At 32.3% G+C, this 23,404-nt stretch overlaps 1 protein-coding gene across 23 annotated transcripts; it reads right to left on the bottom strand.

Moving 5' to 3' along the window:
- Positions 1-6,083: 6,083 nt before the first annotated feature.
- On the bottom strand, positions 6,084-16,566 carry LOC120075360 (Pseudouridine synthase family protein). 23 transcript variants are annotated; one of them, XM_039028675.2, is made up of 17 exons: positions 16,366-16,566; positions 16,067-16,257; positions 15,901-15,960; positions 15,697-15,787; positions 14,982-15,054; positions 14,684-14,729; positions 13,633-13,743; positions 12,941-13,022; positions 11,959-12,055; positions 11,149-11,209; positions 10,948-11,078; positions 9,821-9,938; positions 9,226-9,349; positions 8,983-9,099; positions 8,826-8,900; positions 7,400-7,474; positions 6,084-6,446 (listed from the first exon to the last, which is right to left on the bottom strand). In XM_039028675.2, the coding sequence occupies exons 2-16, from the start codon at positions 16,211-16,213 to the stop codon at positions 7,425-7,427; spliced, it is 1,383 nt and encodes a 460-aa protein (XP_038884603.1). In that variant the 5' UTR covers positions 16,214-16,257; positions 16,366-16,566; the 3' UTR covers positions 6,084-6,446; positions 7,400-7,424. The 23 variants fall into 23 exon arrangements, 11 of the variants coding, with proteins under 11 accessions (XP_038884603.1, XP_090168879.1, XP_090168881.1 ...); XM_090312753.1 differs by having other exon boundaries at positions 6,084-6,433; XM_090312755.1 differs by having other exon boundaries at positions 8,992-9,099.
- Between the last annotated feature and the right edge of the window lie 6,838 nt (positions 16,567-23,404).

Here is a 23,404-nt window from a genome sequence, read left to right as displayed (position 1 = left end):
TAAACAAATAAGTGAAATAAAATAACTGTGCGACTATTTAATCTTACCATCAATTAACAAAAATAAGAGGCCTGAAATGTAAATTGGAATCTCAAAAATGAGATTAAGTTTTGATTTTCATTATTTATACTCCAAAGGATGGTTTTTAGTCACACATGTAATATTGTAATCTTTTTAAAAAATATATATTTTTTAATTAAATGAAAAAAATGTTGTAATTCAACCCTAAAGAATAGTGTAACTTTAGATCTTATCAATGGAAGCATAAGTTGACTGATATAGAATGTACTTTGACCAAGGTCAAAAGATATCAAAATTGTACATATTTTCTAATCTATATCCAAAAGTTATCACGAGATACTCATTTGAGAGGTTAAATTGTTGTTTTATTTTGTGAAATAAACCTCCTTCATTCTAGAAGAGAGATTTTTGTTTTCAAATTTAAGAGAGATTTATTTCAATACCATTGTTTCTAGTGATACATTGAACAGGAAATCCAACTATAGATCTTCACGGATCACAAGATCGATTGTATCATCTTTATGTTAAATTATACCAACATTGTTATATAAGAGAAGAGATTTATTTCAATATTTTAAAAATTAGCATACCTTTTATTTGCAACTTTTTAATACATTATTTATATTTCTTTTAAAAAAGATCCGGTAGAAAAATAAAATAAATAAAAACTTTCTAAAAAACCTAAAAAATGTGCCCTAGTCCTACTACATTGGTTTATTTTCAAATCAATAGTGAACCCTTTTTTTCCTTCCCATTAGTATGTCTGAAAACCATCTCTGTCCCCACCCTTCATTTTATTTCTCGATGTGGAATTCTTCATTTAATTTAATTCCATTTAATTTTGTGATAAACCATTTAATTTTTTTTCTTCTTTTAGAAAAGTCAATGAGTAGGGACAAAATTGTGACACTTTTTAAAGAACAAATCATTTTTTTAAAGAAATTGGAGTGTTAAGCAACCATTCATAAAAAAAATTTAAATGTATTTTAATAAATTTTTATCAAAAGTGTTTAAATAAAAATGAATTTTTTTTTCTCGAATCAATAGTCACACATGTGTTTGTTTCCTGGATGAGCTGTTCTTGCCTTCAATCTACTCTTTCCTTCTTCATCGAAGGAGGGGAAAAAAATTATTTTAAAACCTCCCTTATAAGTCTACTAAAGATGAGGTTGCAAGTGAAACTTATAAGTAACTTATAATATACTTCTTTCCTGTATTTATTTTCTCAAAATGGACTCCCATTATTATTATTATTATTATTATTATTATTATTATTATTATTATTATTATTATTATTATTATTGAACTCATATCCTAATTGAATGAAAAGAATAAGTGAAAGATTATATATCATCTTTAGTGCAGCTCGTCCAACACTCAATGAAATTATGTCACGTGATACCGTTTTTTCAAATGATTTTTTTTAAAAAAATATGGAGGATATAAAGATAGATGCACCTAATTATTTTCCTTTTTCAATCTCGACCAATATTGACGAGAAGATTGAGATAGAATCACAACACTTTTTTTTTAATAAGGTTAAAGTAAAATCAAATTAACTTAAAATTGCTTTTTTTTCTTGACCACAATCACTTTTGAACCTTATTATCTGGCAAACATAAAGGAAGGGGGAAATCTGTCAATTGGTAAGCTGTTAACTGATATCATTTCCTGTGATTTGTTAGGCTAAAAACTCTACCACATATCATTCATAATAATTAGATAAATAAATAATTTAACTTTGAAATTTGGGTAAGTTTCAATTATACTCTTAGACTATAAAAAGTTTCCAACTTTACACCTGAACTTTGAGATTTATTTAAAAGAATATCCTTAAAGACTTTCTCCTTAAGAAAAATATAAAAATCTAAAGTAAAAACAAAAAATAAATGTAACATCCTTTATAATCATTCATGAAAATTAATGAGACAATTTATGTGAAAATAGTTGGCATCAATAATTTTAAAGATGTCAATAATGAACTTGATCTTCTATATAGTTGTAAATAATATCACATATGTCTTTTAATTTTTACACATAAATTGTCCATCAATTTCATCCTTTATTTTAACCTCCCAAAAAAATCACTCAAGAATAATTTTTAGAACAAACATCGAAATGCAAGAACAAAAATGAAACTTTTAAAACTCCAAGAAAAATCTATCCCAAAGTTCATGGTGTAAAATTTAACCTAAATTTTAGTTTTAAAACATAGCTTCCTCTAGAATAAAGTATCTCCCACTATTTTTCGAAAGGAAAAAACTAATCTATGAGATAAAAAACAAGAAGTTTTACATGAGCCTTTTACTTAAATATTTTCGTTTGAAAAGTAATTAGTGAAATACGGTACTTTTTAAAGAAAAATTTGGACTAGAACAAATTAAAATAAATTAGAAAAATATTGTAGTTTAAAAACTATTTCGAGAAATATGGTAATTTTTCGATTTGACCTATACCTTTTTTTTTTTTTTTTTTAATTTTTGTATATCGAGACTTCAACACTCGACAAATAAGTTTTCAAGAAATGCACATCAAGTGTTGAACACTCGACAAAGACCCATTTATTATTTTCCACCACCATTTTCTTTGTTATTATTTTCGATTTTTATTAGTTTTTACCATCATTTTCTTTGTTATTATATTTCTTAAAAAAAATGTTGTGTTTCTTAATAATAAATAAAATCAACATCCTTAACTCTTAATTCTAACAAATATTATAGAAAATAATAAAGTCTTATTCACATTTTCTTCCACAATTTTTTAAAAAATAAAATATAAATTAAAATATTCATATTAATACAACTATTTAATGTATTTCATTCATTTAAAAATAATTTAAAAGAATCAATGTGTCCCACCAGGCGGATGTCGTCGATTTTGAGTTGGTTGTCTTCGTCGACTTTGAACTTAATGTTGCTCAAGTACCTCTGCAAGCGCTTCATAGTATAAATATTCATTATGCTCTCCACGGTCGCGCCCATGTCCATGCAAGTATGAAGACGATGAACCAACATCTAAATCATAATATCCTAAATCAAATGTCGGCATCACCATCATTGGACTAACATGATCAGTTTGGCTTTGCGTCTGCTCCTACAGTTCTTCTACGTTGTGGGCAACCTCATCAAACTCATTTTCTTCTTCTCGAACAGGTCCCCTACGTATAAGAACGGGTGGAGGAACAATAAGTATATAGTATATATAATGTATTTCCTCTATATAGCTCTCGTTGTTACTGCATATACCAAGAACTTGGTTTGGATCATTTGCAACATCATGGAGGCTACTGTTCCGGACGAGTAATGTAGCGCCTTGTAATATTATTGTACCAATTGATATAATTTTGAGGGATATCCCTATCAAATTGCCCAATAGAAGTCCTCATTGCAATAAGCTTTGCACGATAGTGCCATTACACTACTAAATGTGCAACTTTTTCAAACCAATCTCTAGTTCTTAAGTCGATGTCATGTAGTAGGGGTTCAATATTACAAGACGATGAGACATCCTGCTGAAAACCAAATTGTCTCATTACCTTGTTAGGAAGATGTCACTCACTAATGTGAAAACATATGAGAGGAATTATCATCCGCCATATATTTTGACTATTTGTACGAATTGGGCAAAGTATCTACAACAACTTTGTAAGGCTCCCAAATAATTTAAAACATAAAATATATATTAATAAAAATTAAAGATAAATACATTGAAAATTTGTATAAAAAAATCAATTTTGTTTAGTATTAATGTACCCAATTAGGTTAAAGCAGATCAAACATATATCTGTACTTACTAACTATATGTGTAGTTGTCCTAGTCACACAAAATTTATCTCTCCACCTATATTTTAAAATTAATTAAATCAATCATGTAAAAATATTTGTTAAATTAAATTAAAATAATATAACGAGAACCGTAGGGTCAGAGCTGTGAAGCCATTGTTGGAAATCGTTCCTAAGCCCATAATTGAAAAAGTATACCTCATGAATGTTTTGTTGCTTTGCATAGCTGTCTATACAGCCATGCCAAACATTCTCCACCCCAAGAATATCGTCCCGCATCATAGAAGTTAGTTAACAATGGCAGGAATATCAAATGAACGAAATGACTTGATTTATCAAAAATAGACTCCACCCATCATCTGTAATATATATGCTCACATATATCTCAAGACGATTTCCTCATCCACATCATCAGCAAGCTCATAGAATTGTGTCCCGAACCATGTCAAACTTAACCTTGATCCTTTAATTTTATCGACGGATGGGGTCACACAGAGAAACAGTAGACAAATATGCAACCAGTCATCATGCATCACTCCAGAGTCTGGCTCACCATCAACAGGTAATCCGAACAACATTTCTATGTCCTGTAGAGTGATAGTACACTCTTCAGTAGACACATGAAATGTATGCGTCTCAAATCTCCATCTCTTGATCAATGTTGTGATGAGATGTCAATCTAGCTAAATGAATCTCAATATGGCAACTCCATAAAATTCAGACGTACGAAGTAACTGTAATATTCGAGGGTGGAGTGGGATAGTACAATGAACAACTACCTCTCGATATCTACAGGATATCTCGCTAGTGGTACGATATTCCCATACAACTGATGATCAATGAGTCGATTGGTCGTACAGATCATCATGATCATTTAAAGGCATGATCTAAAAGAAAAAAATTATTTATTTCTCCAGTAAAACATAAAAATAATGTACAACTTAATATTATTTATACAATAAAAATAGTATTTACAAGATAAAAATACTAATAATAAAAATCTCTAACTGTTTAGAGCATGCCTTCGTAAAGAATAACACTTTCTTCGATTATGTCCTAACTGATTAGAAAACACACATCGTAGTCGAGCGCTTGATTTTTGTCCTATCCGTCTCGTTATGGTATTGTGAACTCTTTGGTCTATCAAGTTTCCTCAACAATGATGGGTTTTTCAATTCACTTCATTGTTGTTTTTGTATTCTTATTCATATCCTATTTATGACTCTTTTTTTTAAACATGTAAGACAGGCATGTTAGGATGCATGATCCAGTAATCTTCATGCGATACAGGTTTAAATTGAGGAGAGTAACATGCAACATACGTCGACAGTTTAGAGTAGTTCTCAATAAAATCTTCGAAATTCATGTTAAAATGTAAGTAAACTACCATAAAATGTGAGCATGGAATGCTAAGCATTTGCCACTTATTATATGAACAGTACCGCTCGGACCTGTTTAATCTCAGTATTTGAACATTTCCTCTTTAGCATTGAGGCTGTGATGTCCGGTTTTCATATCAATCTTGTGACTACTTCATGTTTAGTAGATCTTGCAGTCCATTTATTAATTTTTCCGTGTGCATACCTAAATATTTACTCACTCAGTATTATAAATATATTTGAAACAAATTGTTAATTAAAAAAATAATAGTATTAACGGATGTATTTATCTCAACGCTCCAAAGCAACTCTTATTTATTCTCTTCCTTTTTTCGAAATAATTTACGCACTTAAATAATGTTATTTGAGCAAGAGCATTTATCGGCAACATTTGAGCTCCTTTCAAGGTTCTATTTATGCAATGATAAATTTTTCGTCATCCACATGTATCTGAACCCTTTATCGTGTGCTTGAGTCCATTATTCCATACCAATATTGTAAAAAAAAAAAAACTCAGACAACTCCTCAATGGCTTCATTAAATTTTCGAATTTGGAATTAGCATCCGACATGATAACCATAATTCTTTATTGTGTTGATTTTATATCTACCTAATAACAAAATTAATAACAAAATAAAATGCTAATAAAAAATAATAAAAATTGAAAATAATAAGAAAATGGTGGTGAGAAATAATAAATGGGCCTTTGATGAGTGTCCATGCATTTCTTGAAAACTTATTTGTCGAGAGTTGAAAGCTCCACATACATAAATTAAAAATAAATAAATAAAATAAAAAATACAAGTCAAATCGAAGAACTACCATTTTCTCAAAATAATTTTGAGATTACAATATTTTTCTAATTAATTTTAAAAACTACAATATTAATCCAAATTACTCGTTTTCAAACTACAATATTTTTCTAATTAATTTTAAAAAGTACACTATTAATTCAAATTTCTCATTTTACATAGTTCAAAACATTAATTAACATACAGCACAAAACCATCGGTAGTCATTGTCAACGTAAGAAAACCATAAAGGTGTGGACAAATAATTGGAAGGAAAGGGTGACGGAGCAAGTGAGAAAAATGATTTGATCTGAGTTCATGCACCTGGATTCATGATGATGCTACAAGTTTGGTGTTAGGATCTGATTGGCCTGAACCTTTTTCTTTAAATACCTCTTCCCTTCATCACCATATGCTCATTATTTCTGCTTCTGCAATTATAATCTTTGGTGTTCAAACTCTGCAAAAAAAAACTACAGATACAATCATTATTATTACATTTACTCCAACTCATTTTATTTCACTGATATTTTTTTTTCCTAAATATATATATTTTTCTAGTACAATAGGGAATTCAAACCACCAACTTTGTGGTTACTAATACATATAGATACCAAGTGAACTATGATTTTTTTGGCTTTTCACCGATCAAATTTAAGCCTAGAAACCCTTCCTCCATCTATGAATTTTCTTTGTATTGCTATCCACTTTTAACCAACGTTCATAAAAAAAAAACCAAGTTCTTCCAATCTACTTTTTTTAGTTTTCAAAACTTGTGTTGATTTTTTAAAAGATCCTTAAAAGGTAGATATCAAAACAAGAAAAGTAATGGATAGTAGTATTTAAAAACTTAATTTTTAAAAACAAAAAACAAAAAATAAATAGTTGCCAAATGAGACCTCAATGATTATCAAACTAGTTTTGTTTATAGGCTTATTTTGTTTTTAGAATTTGACCAAGAATTTTTACTGGGATAGGAAACAAGCACAAACTCCAAAAACAGAAAATTAAAAATAAAACTGTTATCAAACGACCCAAGTTAATGTAATCTATTTAAGTTATGATAACCATTGACAATACTTTTTGCTACCAATATATTTTAAGAAATGAAGTGCTTGAAACTACTTTTTAAAAATTTCCGAGGAATTTGAGAAGTACCCTTAATTATTAGTATTCTAAAAGTTAGGCCAAATCTACTTTTAAAATACTCCAATATCTTATAAAATGGAAAAAGAGATACTCTTAGACTTGTCCTCCATCCATATCAATATTATAATTAATGTAATCAGGCTTTCATGTTCTCTAGACGACTTTCATGTTTTTTTTTTTTTTTTTTTTTTTTTTTAAAAAAAAAGGTGTAATGTGAAAGAAGATACTATGTTGGAAACATAAAGATCTTGATCATGAAATGAATATAGCATGTTACCTGCGCCTATGAAAGATGTATTTGATCAACTCGTTGATGTTGAGTCAAGCTTGGCACGCCGCTCTTCATAAGAAGCTGGGATAAGTAAAACTACTTGTGAGATTTATAAGGAAAGGTAACAGCATATACCAATACATACGCTAACATATTGCAATAAGAACAGTGGGAAAGGTATGCGTACGGAAATAGTAAGAATAAAAATGGCAGTTGATAATATCGCTAGAGGATGAGGAGGAGAAAAGGCAACACTTAAGATACAAGGATTTAACAGATCACATAAAGAAAGGCCAATGCCTCGTTAGATGAGTACCCAATCATGTAGCTAATATTTGAAGTTTTTTATTAGTATCTTCCTCCATGGCAGCTAAACTTGCAGGACCATAAATCATTAGCAAAGAAAACGTGGTCGGTCTACTACAATTTCAATATTCCATCGATTTTCCACTACAGATGCATAGTTTTATCGGTAAAGATCAGCCACAAGATTACGAGAATTCCAGAAGATTGCTTTCTAAATCTATGAATATTATGTTCTAAAAATTCTAAATTCATTGAAGTAGCCAAGTCACCTTTAAAATCCTCCCCCTTTTCCTAAAAAATTTAAGCTACCTGTGTTAGGCCCCTGATTACTCGTCAATACAGAAGTAGTAAGAAGGACGATGAACCTTCAGTGAGTGAGTTAGATTCGTCAAGGGAACCATTTGAGGTCTGCGTTGAGGGGCGTTGGGGGGATCAGGTAGGTTGTAAGCACAGAGAATGTTTGGGAAAGGGTGGCCGTATATATTTGTAAGGAATTAGGGAGTGGATTTTTGTACTTTATGTGTCTAGCAGTAAGCTGATCGAGGAGGGGGAGTTTACAAACCCTCTCGGATAGGCTGAGAAGTGTTAGTATTGCCTTAGAGCAGTTCTTTCCATCTCATATCAATAGATTGTAAGGGAAATACCTTACACCCTGCTGTTGCATCCAGTTATAAACCATCATGAGCCCCATTTTGCTCATCTCAAGACATCTATAATACTAGGAGATCACAAACAAAACATATAAACTTGGCCGATTGTTAAATTAACTGTTATTTAGGGAAACCAAAAGCTTCACATTAACTAAAAGCATGAAGTAAATGGTTTATGGACCAAACAGCTCATAATTTATTTAGAATGAAAATTGTTTAAGAAATTGTGGTTTTTAGAATCAATGTCAATTGCACACGACTTTCAAAAAATTCAGGGCAAAGACAAGGATAGAGTTTGCTTTCCTATTAAATGTGGATGTCAAACAAAATTGTTAACTGGTATGTACACAAGGGTTATTGGATTTGCGTTTAATTCTAGTGTTTTTCTTTTTCAACTGTGATATTAATTGTGAGTAATATATGACATTACCAAATAAATTATCCCAATAGTAAACAGTATTTTGTGAATAACTTACGCTCAGTTGGCCTTGACAATAGGGCAACATGGCAATTTTTCTTCTTTAACTTTCTGATGTCTGAAGAGCTCCCATCTAGAGGGGAGATAGAAGTGGTCACATCAGTACCACGAATCAATTGAAAAAGAAAGACCAATGTATAATAGGGAAAGATTACAATTCAAACCATTTGTGATTGGCAAACAGCTTAGAAGAGCTTCTTTGAATATTGCAGCTTGGAGCTCATATGTTCGGATTTCATTCCATAAATGCAACTGAAGAGCTTCTCCAGCATCTAGAAGCAATGCAGGCAGGGAAATCCTTTAAATATAGAACACAATAATATAATGACAACTGAGGAGAAAAGGAGAATATACCAGTGGTAGAAGTCACACTATCTATAATCAATTGCAATAAGTACCTGATGAACACCTAAATTTGACATGTTCAAATTCACAAGAATGAAGAACCAGAGGATTTTCTGAGGCCATAACGTATTGAGGCTTCCTTGGCGTTCTTAGTGGATTCAATAGAATATCTACGACCTACAAAATTTTACCAGTCCTCTTCATCTATTAGATTAAGATTCATTTTATACTCCACGTAACAAAACAAATTCACACCATGGGCCAAGTAAAGTAAACAAATTCATTTTAAACCATAATACAGTGGCTTTCAATGTTGCCATCTTGAAATGAGTGCAAATTGTGTGACCAATGTATTGCAGAGAAACAATGGCTTGATAGTTTCCTTGTCAACGGCGGATGCATCTATATAAAGTTAAATTTGGTTGTCAATTCTGAAAAACACTAGCTCCTTGTTACCACCAAATTTACCATTACTTATTCTATGGCCGTTCCAGATAAACATAATAAACTGAAGTGAGAAAGTTTAGACCTATGAAGTATAAGATGGCTATATTTCCATGAGCAAAAGTAACCAGTTTAACATATTAAAGGCAACTTATTTAAGCAAATATAATAAAGCAAACAGATGTAAAGACGTCTAGCACACACATCAGGATCTTCAAGACCTTGCCCAACCATGAATACAACAGCGACCATGCAGCGGACCTGATGCCAGAGGAAAGCACTACCTTCAATGTTGAATGCCCATAATAGATTGCCTTCCATCCTGGCAAAGTACCAAAAAGAAGTCAACAACAAACAAAAATATTTCACAGATGTACATGAGAGAGAGAGAGAGAGAGAGAGAGATTAATTTATCTTTTGAAAAGAGGAAGAATACATCTTGGTTCAAGACATGATGATCTAGAATGGAGTTGCAAAAGGTACATTCGATAGAATTCTATCATAAAACACGTTCTACAGGCCCACGCTTCTTTCTCCCAGAAGAGTAGAAGAGTATTTCATATTCTTTTAATTTTTCTGGTCGTCTTCATATATTCCAGGAAATCTAACACAGCAATAACTGCAGGATGCTTAATATGATCATCCTTCCAAAATTTGAAGCATCTTGCATAATATGAACTCGGTCCACCCCAGCAAATGATACAAACCACAGAGATGGTCCATTTCAACAGTCTTATCCAAAACTTAAAATGAATATGGTCAGAGAAGCACTAAACTACTATCAGCTAGGCAACACCTGGGAGAGAACTTAGCTAGTGAACTTACAAGGTCAAAAACAGGGAGAATAAAATCACATAAGCTTGAACAATAATGTAAGGCCCCTAGTTAGGAATATATTGGGATAATTAGTGGAATATTGGTTGGGTGATTAGTAAGGAGCATAAGAGTAATTAGATAGAAAATTAGTTACTGAATATTGCTATAAATAGAAGGAGCGGGAGTGTTAGGAGGGAGTGAAGAATTTAATGGGATTTCCTAATTGGGAATTTGAAGAGGATTTTTCAACCCTCTAAAATGTTGTAATTTCTTCATGATATTACAATATAATTCTATCTTTTAGTTTTCTTGTTAGTTTTTTGTATTCTTGAATTCTCTTGTTAGGAGGTATCCTAACAAATAGCAAGAGGAAGGTTGGTTTGGATGGCCTCAGAAGCAAATATGCAAAGCAGATTCGAGAATAAAAATATGCAAATGCAAGGCATGTTTCAATTAAGCATGGTATGGAAAGTTCAATTGGAAAGCAGATGAGAAGATCTGATACAAATACCAACCTCACATCACAAGGAGAAATGTCAAATGACATGATGCGTCGCCTATAATTGTGAACATTTGCTGCGTCCATTTTGCAGAAGTTTCTGAAGTCATGTTCCCCTACAAACTTCTTACCCGCCCTCTCCATAGCCTGGTGAAAATGCAGATCCAAATTATTTCTGCAAAAGCATTACAAGCCTAATACAAAATAATTTGCATACCGAGATATTCAAATTTGCTCCCCAGAAAAAGTATTTATACTTTCTTCTCAAACAACTAAACCTGTGCTGCATATAGTGGCAACAAAAAATCTCAGAATAAGAATTAACATTGTTCCGACAATATAAGCATACATGTTGATAACTGTCTGTATGTGGAGCATCATGAAGTACTGATGATTATCAAGTATAACACTAAAATTGTGGATTTGAACATTCTTGAATTGTTTAGGTATAAGTTACAATGTGGCTTTTCCAAAACTAATTTTAAGATAATTATGAAACCATAATCCCTCCTGGCTGAGTCCCTTGTAAAAAATATCATTCTTTAGGAAAAAGGTATCACATATGTGTAAACTCAAATTTTAGAAAGTAACCATACATAAACAAGGTTATTGGTTTCAAACGAATGCCCCAAAGTAATATAAAATGTCATCCCCAGATCTTGATGCAATACACTATCAAAGTTAAGCATCTTTAAACAACTCAAGCAGCATGTAGCTCCAGCTATATCTAACAAAGAAAAAAATAACACACAAGTAAAACTGCTTGTATGAGGTAAGGGGTGCAACGGAGATACAACTGATCACTGCAATTCTTAGAGAGGTGTACCGACATTTAGAATGTTAAAGCATAGCACTCGGCTATGTTCAGAATTTCATGTAGGCACATCAACTCTGCAGTCAAAGCCAGTTAGATTGAATTTTAAATTTCATGGATGCTGGTTTCATAATCCTAACTTCACACTAAAAAGCTACATATCACATCCCTCACAATAACAGGCCAAAGGGTAATCACAAGAGCAATACAAACCTTGCACTGAAGCCAACAGGAACAGTACACCAGCCTAAAACCCGTATGTCATTAGGAAGGGCTCTATTAATTACTCTTACATAATCAATTTCTCCATCTGAGAGTAAATAATAAATGAAAGAGAAATTAAGATAATTAAGATGAAAATAGTATGCAACATTCCAATTAGAACTTTAAAGGACATACCCCCTATAGAATATGAAATTCAGAAAAAATACGCACGTGAAACAATAGATGACATCTTTTTTTTTTCTTTTTCTTTTTCTTTTTTTATAGTTTATGTAATTACCAATAGGTGCTTATTTCATTTTACCAATGAAATATTTCTTATCTAAAAAATATATATATAAATATATTTTGATGTTTGCAGTTCCCTATATGAAGTCTTATTACCATCTACTTTCCCAATGCAATAAAGACTTCTGTTATATTTTGATGTTTCAAACAAGAATGCCATAATTATCAAATTTATCATTCTTGAAAGGCTCTTCCGTTGATATTTTTATTTCTGACAAAAATCAGACAATGAAGCCACCATTATCTAAAATACTGAACACAAATGTATACAGAACATAGTCAACAACAATGATTTTTTCTCTTAATTGTCTACTTGTACATAAACTAATTTGTTACACTAAGATAACTTAGTTATGTTTGGCAATGCAAAGATACATTAGGTGATGTGAACTTTAACACTTCTTAAAAGCGATACTGATCACTTTATACTAAGGCTAATTACAGAAAAAAGCTTTAAATGACAGTTTAAATTTTTGGGGAAAAAAAAGTAAACTAAAAAGGTAGGTGATATCATTTGCAGTAACTTAACTCTATGAAAATCTATTCAAAATAATCAGAATACATCCATGTAAAACATAATGAAAAAAATCTGGCGCACTCATGTCATCATTCAGCTCATTAGAATGATTCAACATTCAAGGTATTAACAACAGAGAACGACTTTGGGAACATCAACTTAACCGACCATGTTGCTCTTCCCCATTATGATAACTATTTTCACCATTAGGGGGATCCTTAAGGTTTGACCGCAAATAGAGAGCAATTACCTGCAGGAACAATAGAGTGAATGCTAAGAAAAGAGAAATTAAATAAAATAATGATTGAAAGGTCAACAAAGTTACCCAATTAAAATTCCGATTCTCTGACTACCAAGTGACAAGTGACTTACGGAACCAGAAAAGCTACTGTAATATAAATTTAAATTAAATACCAAATTTGGTAGCTGAAACTGTAGCCTTGATAATTATAATATTAGAACCAGAGTAGAATAACAAATAACAAAAAGAATTATGCTATCAACCTTCATCTCTTTGGTTTTCATATTAAAAATAATATTAAGCTTTTCGAACAAGTTTTCATGTGTCTTTTGTGCATTTGTAGTACAAACGAGGGAGACATAAATAACATTACAACATAGTCCTAGTCAACTACGTAAAAGAGGTATCAATAGATTTCAATTTCCACACCTCAACCAAACCCCCAAGGACATGTAAGAGGTGGCAGGTAATGTCATTTTGAACAGCTAATGGAAAACCCAAAAGTGAACTAATTCATAACGAGGAAATCAACCTATTCAGAAAATAAGCATAATGTTATCGTTATACAATGTTATTCTAGCACTACGATGTTATTCCCTTCAGATTTGAAATGTCTTACTTGTCCAACGGATGAGACCCCCTTGTCCGTTCTCCCACATCTTGAATAACAAGACTCCTTCCTACCACCAACAAGAAGCCTGGCTTTCTCAAGCGCTCTGAAGATTTCAGACTGCAGGAAGATGAGATAACAAATTGACAATTACTTTTTTGGATAAAAAATTAACAATTAAATTTCTTCTCACCCAACATTCTTCACAACCACCATATCTACCGTTACCCCCTCCCTTAGGCCTTAAACAAATTGATGAGAAACGTTAACACCCACCCAGGCCATGGTCTTATGCATGAAGTCATGCTCGTCTATTTCCTAAGCCTTTCAACTTTTATATAGTATCCAAATGTTCCCGATCAACTTTGTCAAAAGTCTTTTTCAGTGATAATTCCTTCTCTTTTTAGATCACCTTTGGCTCCATCAGTCCATCTATCTCTTAAGCCTCTTGTTGTCTTTTGGGATCGTAAGAGAATCACAAAAGAGAGGGAACTGTGAAGAAAGGGTGGATGTAAGAAGGGCTTGCAAGGGTGGAGGTCGGAGGGGATAATTACTATAACTGGAGTGAAACTCAATTAGGAGAGAACCAAGCCTTTGAAATCTTGGGAGTTTGGTTACCTCATAATTCCTGCTTAGAAATTCATGAGATTTATGACTCAAATTCATGCTACCGATCGGAAGAACCAGAATCATTGTTGGTTGTGCTTTCTAGCATTATTTATTATGATCCCAACCCATAATTAAGCACAGCATCAAAATAATCTCAATGTTATTCCTTAGCAAGCAGGAACGGAAGAGTATTTGTTGACAAAGAAAACCTTATATTTGCTCTTGACAATTGCATGAGTTTTAGCAGATGATGTGATCACATATCAATTAGAAAAGATGGAAGGTGAAGAAAATAATTGATATTATGATCCTCTAAATGCATAATTAAATGTTTAGGCACTCCCAATAAACATTGAAAACAAATATTGTGCGTTCTTGACATTTCCCACCAGTACCACTGTAATTGATAAATTATAAATAATTTGTTAAGAAGCTTAAATTGAAACTGTACTTCAACTGTTGGCTCCATTTGCGCCTCTGAAGCAAAACCGTAGAACCTGTACAGATGATGTAACCAGAACTTCAGGTATTATTTGATACAAAGTTAAATTTTTGCAGTATAACAAAAGCGACAAGAAGAGAGAATAATTTGAATGACAACTGGTATTGTTTTTTCTTTTATTATTTTTTTTCCTTCTTTTTTTTACAAGATTTCTCCTTACTTCAGGAGAAGTTAATGGAGGACAAGTTGAGGACAGGGAGAAAGTAGAAGGCACTGGACTTGTTCCCATTATGACTAGATTACATACCTCTGCCCGAAATACATTACTTTTAGAGCAATATATCTCTTTGAACAGTGATCCAAGATCCTTGTGTTATAACCTTCACCCACAAATAAGTCAATCTGAGAGTAGAAACAAGCAAATCATTCCAGTAGATAATCCAGGCAAAAGAAAGATGGAGTACGACTTTTGTCATAACAAACAAGGTTGATGATATGCAAAACTGCCACAAATTATTTCATCTTTGCTCGTAAAATAAAATTTTAGAAAATAAATAGCTTGCCAGTTTAGACTGAGTTGTTTCATTTTTCACTTTTTACTGTGTAGTAGGAGAAATTATTTGGTGGGGTTGACACAATTTAGCTAAAAGTTGTTCATCGATGGATTGAGTAACTCAAATTTATATCTGTGCTTATTAGGGGCATGAATACTATTTGGTGAGGCAGCCACGTTATACCAGCCTCATTCAATATTTCGTTCGTCCGCTAATGCGTAATTTGACTATAGTTCTTACTCACAAATCATCATTTCTTAATCTTTAATTTCATAGTTATCTCATTACTATATATATATATAGCTGCTTCACATTACAAGATCTGAATATAGCATCCTCGTCCGTATATACTTGTGAGCTACTACTACTCCCCAGTGCTATCATGGATATCCTCTTATTTTCAATATATATATAAAATATGGAGGAATAAACAAATAGACTCTATTTGGTCATGAAGTAATGACTAGCCTGCCGTTTTTTTTACTGCTTTCTTCTTAGTAGTGCTAGATTCCTTGCTTTTCCCAATCGAACTACTCCCGTCGTCAAAGTTCATCCTCCTCTGCACGAATTCATGTTTGGTTAGCCCTGACGAAAATCTACCATAAGACTGACTAGCTAGGCTAGCATGAGAACCAAATAGCTCTGATTTCATTCTAATATAATCGACCAAACCTCAGAACAGCGGCAACTTGCAAATCGAGAGGATAGCTTCGAATTTTCCTCCTCCAATTCCTGTCAGATTAGTGAATTGAGATCGAACATCCGTCATGGCTCTCCCAATACTTCGCCACTTTGTCATTAACCAAACGGAAGTTGAAATGAGGGTAGACGGTCAAACCTTAACCCTGCCTTGGAGAAGACGAAGCTGGGATTGAAGACTGGCAATTTGGTTTCCATTGAAGGGTTGAAACTCGTTAGCTCCTGAAGTCATCCCGATTGCTTCGGTAGATTCTCTGTAGTCAAGGGAATGTTCCGCTCCGTCCATTAACCCTTGTACGTCAAGAAACAGCCCCAAAGTTCAAACCGCCACTGCAAAAGAGGTAAATAAGGCCCCAAAGTTCGGACGAAATTCGGAATTCATCGCGAGACAATTAGAATCGAAGACGATAAAAATATAAACGATAAGAGAACACGTACGAAAGCTTCTAGCGAGACGGAAGAAACACGGCGTTACTGCAGTGGGGAAATGTCGCAAATCATATCACACCAGACCGCATCAAAGCACGAAAGAAACCGAATAACAATCTTAAATCTGAAAATGTTAAAATTTGGAAGGTTTAGGTAGTTTTGGTTTAAGAAAATTATGTTTGAAAATGCAGATTTTTTAAGTCTAAATTTAAGAAATCTATGTTTGGCATGTTTAAATATAGTCTTGAATGAAATACATATTTATAAATATTTAATTTGTGAAATATTTTCTTGAATTTAATCATGTTAAATTTTATATTAGTTTAAATTTGTCATCTTAATTTATCTAAATATAATTAAGTTTAAAATAAATTAAAAATATTTTTTTAAAAAATTGAAATAGAGATTTTGACTATAATTATAATTTTATTTAATTTATTATTTTAATAATTTGATATTTTAATCTTACTAGATTTTGAAATAAAATTTCATAGACTTTTATCACTTAAACTAATTTGAAAATGTTCAATTTTTTTTTACCATAATAGGCTAACTTAAAATTTAAATAAACTAGTACTTTAATGTTAAATTCAATGATTGAAAAACTATACTTTTTTTCTTATCAAATTACATTTGAGAAATAAAAAATCATAAATTTTGAGTTTTAGTTTTTATTTGGTTATTTTAAACATTTTAAATCTTTACATTTAGAAAATGATTCTAAGGCTTCGAGCTAGTTAAATTGACCAACGAAAAAATTAAAATGTTATTGAATTAAATTAGAGCTTTCAAAGTTCTACACATATAACCTAAATAAATACAACTATGCAATTGCAGTTTATTGGCATGTTTGAAATGACTTAGAAAAAAGATATCTTTCAAAATTTCATTTTTAATTAAACACTTCTGATAAAAACTCAATAAAATAAAATAAAAAACATATATGTATTGTAATTCTTTCTTAAAAGTGTTTTTATATACAAATTTGTCTAGTTTGTTATATACTAAGAGTATTTTTATTAATGTTTTTCAATGTTGGTTGGTGGCGGTCGTCGGAGGTGGCGGTTGGAGGGTGACCAACGGAGTTGGTAGCTGGAATTTTGTCAGTGTGGGGGAAGGGGGGTTGTCAGAGGTTGGTCGATGGTGGTCGGAGTTGGCCAATGGCGACTGGAGATTGGCCGACGATGGCCACCAAGGTGGCGGCCAAAGTTGGTTGATGGTGATCACCAAGGTGGCAGCCGAAGTTGGCCAATGACAGTCGCAGGAGGTGGGGACCGGAGTTGGCAGATGGCGGTCGCCGGAGGTGACGCTGGAGTTGGTCGGTGGCATTTTGAGTTGTACGGACGGTTGTCTGAACTTCCCCTCAAGAACTCTATGATCTCACGAGCCATGAGCATGGGCTCATGCTTCTTGACTAAGACTTCAATAAGGCTTGCCAAAATGTATGTGTTGGGATTGGTGTCCTAATTCTCTCGGTAGTCTCCTAGTTTGTAAGCATTTTGTACACATATTGTTATTAATAAAATAAATGTTATTTTATAAACATTTACTCAAATCCAATAAACTAAGATCCATGGTTATTTCATGTAACTTAAGCATGTATGTGAGATATACAAGTGGATTATGCATTAAGTAATAACCTAAATGGTCTGTAGTATAAAGATGGAGAAGAGATACCTTATCCTGGTGACACTACGAATACGACTAGCTTTATAGATGTTTACAAGTGTTATAAACTGCAACAAATGGTCTGATTCTGACCATTCATGTGAAGACATGCGAGCGGGGTATCCTATACAAGGAGTTTGTATAAGACCGGACCACGAGATGATTAGTCTATTTATATAACTTCGTTGATAATTGAGACTTACGTTTCACTAAAATGACCATAGGTGACATGACCTTAATCTTGAGTGAGTTGGGAACTCCTGCTCATGGAGGCGATCATTTGATTTGTATGGGTGAGAGTGACCAGATTGCCAACTCAACAAGCCTAACATTTTGGGGATTCGTCTGATTGGGGAGTTGGGAACTCAACTACACAAGACGAAATTCACCCTTTCCCCCGAAGCAAGGGTAAGTAGATAAATTACTTCCTTAAAGGTTGATCCCGGGTCTTGAACATAGTGGCCACACCCTCTCTTTGGAAGAGGAGACTCGGTCATAGTAGGACTATGACTTATTGTTCATTAGAGGAATTAGTGGTACTTAAGAAGTTAGATGTAACTACAGGGGCAAAACGATAAATTGGCCCAATTGTACTTACGAGCAATTTGTGAAGGATCATTGCACTATTGATTGGTCAAATGGACAGATATATCTGTAGTGCGATGTTGATCTTTAATGGAGTGACCAACAGTTAACGGATTGTGGATCTCTTGATTAAAGAGTTTAATCAGTTATTCACATACTGTTGGAGCTTCAAGCTACAAGTCCATGAGATCCCCTTGGTAGCTCAATGGGTTCAAGTTGAGAATCATATTTTGGGTTAGTTTGAAGTGTTCAAATTAACAATAGGAAATTCAATTATATATGATATAATTGATATGATGTATTAGATACATTAATTGGAGGAATTAATATAAATATGATTTATATTAAATACCATAAAATAGAAAAAGAACTATGGTTTATATGTTTCATATGATGAAATATTAAAACTATAGGTTATAAATATGATATGATAAGTTGGTTACTATATTTATTTATAACATATTGATTATATGATAATTAATTATTCTTTTTCTCTAGTAACCGAATTGGGTGGGAGGTTATTAGAAGTTTTATAGTAACCGTGAGATAAAAAGGAAAATTATTTTCCAAAATTGGTTGATGAATCATTCGGAATATCTCACACAAAAAGGCTATCAAGTAAAAAGGTTTTACTAAGCGATAGCATAGAGAGTATACACGATTGAGCTACGAGTTTACTATACGATAGTTACTCGCTTAGTAGTTGCTACACGATCGAGTAGCAAAGTCTATACGATAGGCTTCCATTTACTAAACGATCGAGTATTTCGTCTATACGATAGACAACCTCATCTCCCACTCACTTGATTGTCTACCTCATACTTTCCTCAATCCAAGATCATACAGAGCCCACAACTCCTGGATTCTCACACCGAGAATACCAAGGTAACCATTGTGGTGATGTTCTAATTCAATTCGAGGATCGAGTTGGACTCGATTGAATTCGAGGTGCATCCAGTTGTTTGTGTTGTTGGTTGTTCCATTCATTGGGTTTGTGTTCGTGCTGACTAAATGATTTACTAAACGATCGAGGGATGATTGAAGAAGCGTTCTTCAAATGTTTGCATACTCTATCCCTTGTATTTTCCTTTATAAGTAGCATACTATAATTTTTTTATTATGCATAATCTGTTCGTTTCAGTTTAGACTGTGATTGTTTGTGTTCATTCTCAATGGGATTTGGAATGTTCCACTTCTGTTACTCAAAGGATCTCTATTCAGATTTCCTTCAATACGCTTGGGCCTTCTCGTTTTCCCGCGTTCATCGCTCATATGCTTTTCGAACATTTCGAGCAGCATTTGGAGTTGGAATAGGAAACGATCCTCAATTAGAACAAATCAGAGGTCATCGATGATTAAGATAGTGTTGGTTGTGTTTTTCCAAATTGTGTAATTATCACCCGTTAGTTTGTCGATGACGAGTAAATTGAGAGTCGTGAAAGTCATTATGAATAAATTTGTTGAAACCATACAAAATATTTATATTAGTATATTTGCATTAAACCATTTAGAAAAACCAATCAATTTTAGCAAAATAATCTAATGTACCCTAACTAGCATTTATTTTGCAAGTGAGACAGGACAAAAGCCACCGTAGGGTGATCAGATGTCCCTTCACTGAAATGAGACAATCTCAACCAATAGATAGAATAACTCCTAGTTACTGTAACTATTAGTTATCATTGTTCGGTTTAGAAATTGTTAAACTCGCCTAACATTTCTTGTAAGTGTAACCCCTCATTTTAGATTCTAGGGTTCCACCCTAATGAGCCAACTGTAGGGAAAAATCGATTGTAGCAAAAACTAAAGTAACCCTTATCCATTTTTTGAGTTTGAATAAAGCGTTATGCAAAAATGCCATCCGTAAGGAGACACTCAAGGTGTCATGAGGCTTTGTATGAGACTTTACTTCAAACTAATAAGAGAGATCGGGGGATGTGTTGTCATAAGTCCTGCTCCCACTTCCTTTAAACACTCTTTCCATTCACCTTGATATTGATCTATATAAACACCATCCGTAGGGGACACTCAAGATACCTCGAGGTCGAGTATAGATTTCATAGTGTGAATTTTTTAGGAGAAACGTGAAGAGGATAAAATGAAGTATCATATACCGAATTTTTCTCCCATTGAGCGTTTTACCTAGGGTTAATTATCTTAGGAAAATCCGGCTACTGATTTTAACTAAGTGGTTGTTTATTTTGCCCAAAAACAATATTTACTTTGGATATTTAAACAATTTTGATTAAAGTTTATTAAACATTTTTAACAAACGTTAACCAATAATTGCATACTTGTAATAAATCTATCTAATTCACATTACCAGGTAAGTTTTCAGGTAGGGGTGGTAAGTTTCCGTCAACTCAAATATCCCAGCCTAGACAGAACTAGCCTTAAACAAAGGTCCCTTGTAGATATATTTGTTACAATATTAATCTTTTAATTAAAATCGATTTAATCATATTAAACCGATTAAAAGATTAAACTAAATTTCTAATCTCATTAGAAATGTGATCTTAGGTTTATATGATTCATATTTTAAAACTATTTTAAAAAATGAATTTAACCTAAGGTTTGCATGAAATTTTGATTTATTGATTTTAATTTCTAACTTCATTTTGTTATAAAAATTATGAGCAAAAGAAATAAATTAAAACCATACATTGCAAATTAAGCAAACTTAGGTAATATTATAACAATTATAAATTATCCTAAAGAGGTTACATGCTTCATGCAATTTCATTTCATTACTAACATACATAACATTTATATACTAAAACAATGAAATAAGTAATAACATACATTTAAAGATACATCCATACACTATACTATAACTCTTATAATATAAATGATGCATGTATATGTTATTAATGTATACATAAGTTATAAATGATACATGTATATGTTATTAATGTATGCATACATATGTTATAACATTTATACTATATGATGCATGAACATGCTATAAAATTAAATTATGCATCTAAACATATACTATAACAATTATAATATAAATGATGTATAAAATTAAATGCACAACCTATGGTGGGATTTAATACTATATGACATACAATATGACATATATATTTAAATAAAAATCACACATCAAATGCATAATTAAAAAAAAATTATTGGACCGAGATTGGACACTTAAACAATTAATTAAATTAATACAACTCTTATATTAATTTAAATAATAAAAAAAATCTAACTATTACACAATTAAATAATCAACTGGTTCAAAACAAGCGAACCAGGTCTTGAACCACTCGAACTGAACCATTCAGCCTTCGAACCGGACCCGAACTGCAAGCAAACCAAACAAGTTGCGAACCAAACCGGATAAGAACCGATTTTTTCTTTCCGTCTCGGAGCATAGCAAAGCTACGAAAAGAATACAACGCTGTTCTTCATTGCAACATTGCAACGTTAGGGCACAACATTGCAATGCTGCAGTACGGTCTCTATTGTACAGTTGCGTTCTCCATTGTTTCTCTGTCGAATTTGGTCTTGTTTTCTCCATATCGGCACTAGAAAACCCACGAACGACTCAAGGACTTAAAGTTACGAACTCAATAGTAATTAATTGCCCCAAAACATGGACCCTTACAAAAAAAAAAAAGTAAATTGAAAACGATAAACAAAAGTGCTAATCCTGAAAACATCCAACAATTTTAAACATCCACATTCTTAAACATTCATCACATGAAAATTGATAGAATGTAAAACTTCACCAGAACATTGTAAAATCAATCTGAAATTTTGGAAAATTTTGGGCAAAAAATCTCGCTCTGATACCAATTGAAGGTCCTTAAGTGAAAAACAGGATCAAACACAAAACCAAAATTTACAGAACATCAATTTTATAGCAAAAACTTATAAAAATTATGCATCTAATTAAAATACAACATGCTAAAAAAGAATTAAATAAGAGAAAAAAATGGGTTTAGAAACCCTTACCTATGAAGAACCTTTCTTTAAAAAAGAAAACCCTCGAACCAAAAAGGACACCACTACGATGAAACCTCTGTATTCTCTGGATGAGAATACATGAGTTTGTGTGTGCTCTGGCAATTTTGGAAGAGAGAATTTTTTAGAGAGAAGAGAAGAGGAGGAGGATAGTGAAGAAGTTGGAACTTATAGAACCTTTATGTAATTTTCCTTCAAGAAGAAGATGAAACAACCCCCTGCAAATACTTTAATATATATTTATATGATAACTAATTTATCATGTAATATATATTAAACTATATGTTATATCAAATATAACATATAACCTATAATTTGATATTGTATCCAATATAATATAACCTATAGTTTAAATTCTCTCATCAATGACATTTAATATAAAATCATTTATATTAAATTTAACTATATGAATCCAATTCACATAATTAAAATATTTATTTCCTCTCATATAAACTTTATAATATAATGTATTAAATACATTATAGTAATTATTGTTAGGGTTGATGCCCTAAAGTCTCGTGTTCTGTAGTTTGTAAACAGTTTGTACGAACGCTTGTGTTGTTAATATATGATATTTACTTCACATCTTGTATTTTGCTCAGTTGCTTGTTTTATTTACTTTACCACAAACCAATAAAAATAAAATCTCTGGTTGTCTGTATGTGACTCAAGCATGCATGTGGTGATATAAAAGTAGATCATGTCTTGAGTGATAACCAAAATGGTCTATAGTATATGGATACAGGAGGGAAACCTTATCCTGGTAATGCTACGGATGCGGCCCGCTTTGTGGAATGGTCACGAGTGTTTTGACTTGTCACAGATG

This window comes from Benincasa hispida, chromosome 4, assembly GCF_027475165.1.
Source record: "Benincasa hispida cultivar pf3 chromosome 4, pf3_genome.v1.1, whole genome shotgun sequence".
In the NCBI taxonomy this organism is placed as follows: domain Eukaryota; kingdom Viridiplantae; phylum Streptophyta; class Magnoliopsida; order Cucurbitales; family Cucurbitaceae; genus Benincasa; species Benincasa hispida.
Note: the sequence above shows the minus strand (reverse complement) of the source record. Positions and strands in the feature narration are given on the sequence as shown.

Excerpts from the sequence above, each read along its gene's own strand:
- LOC120075360 (XM_039028675.2), bottom strand. The coding sequence starts at position 16,213 with ATGGACGGAGCGGAACATTCCCTTGACTACAGAGAATCTACCGAAGCA. Across the intron at positions 15,961-16,066 it reads TTCTCCAAGGCAGGGTTAAG|GAATTGGAGGAGGAAAATTC; the intron begins GTTTGACCGTCT and ends CTAATCTGACAG. Across the intron at positions 11,079-11,148 it reads GAGCAAATTTGAATATCTCG|GCTATGGAGAGGGCGGGTAA; the intron begins GTATGCAAATTA and ends CATTTTCACCAG.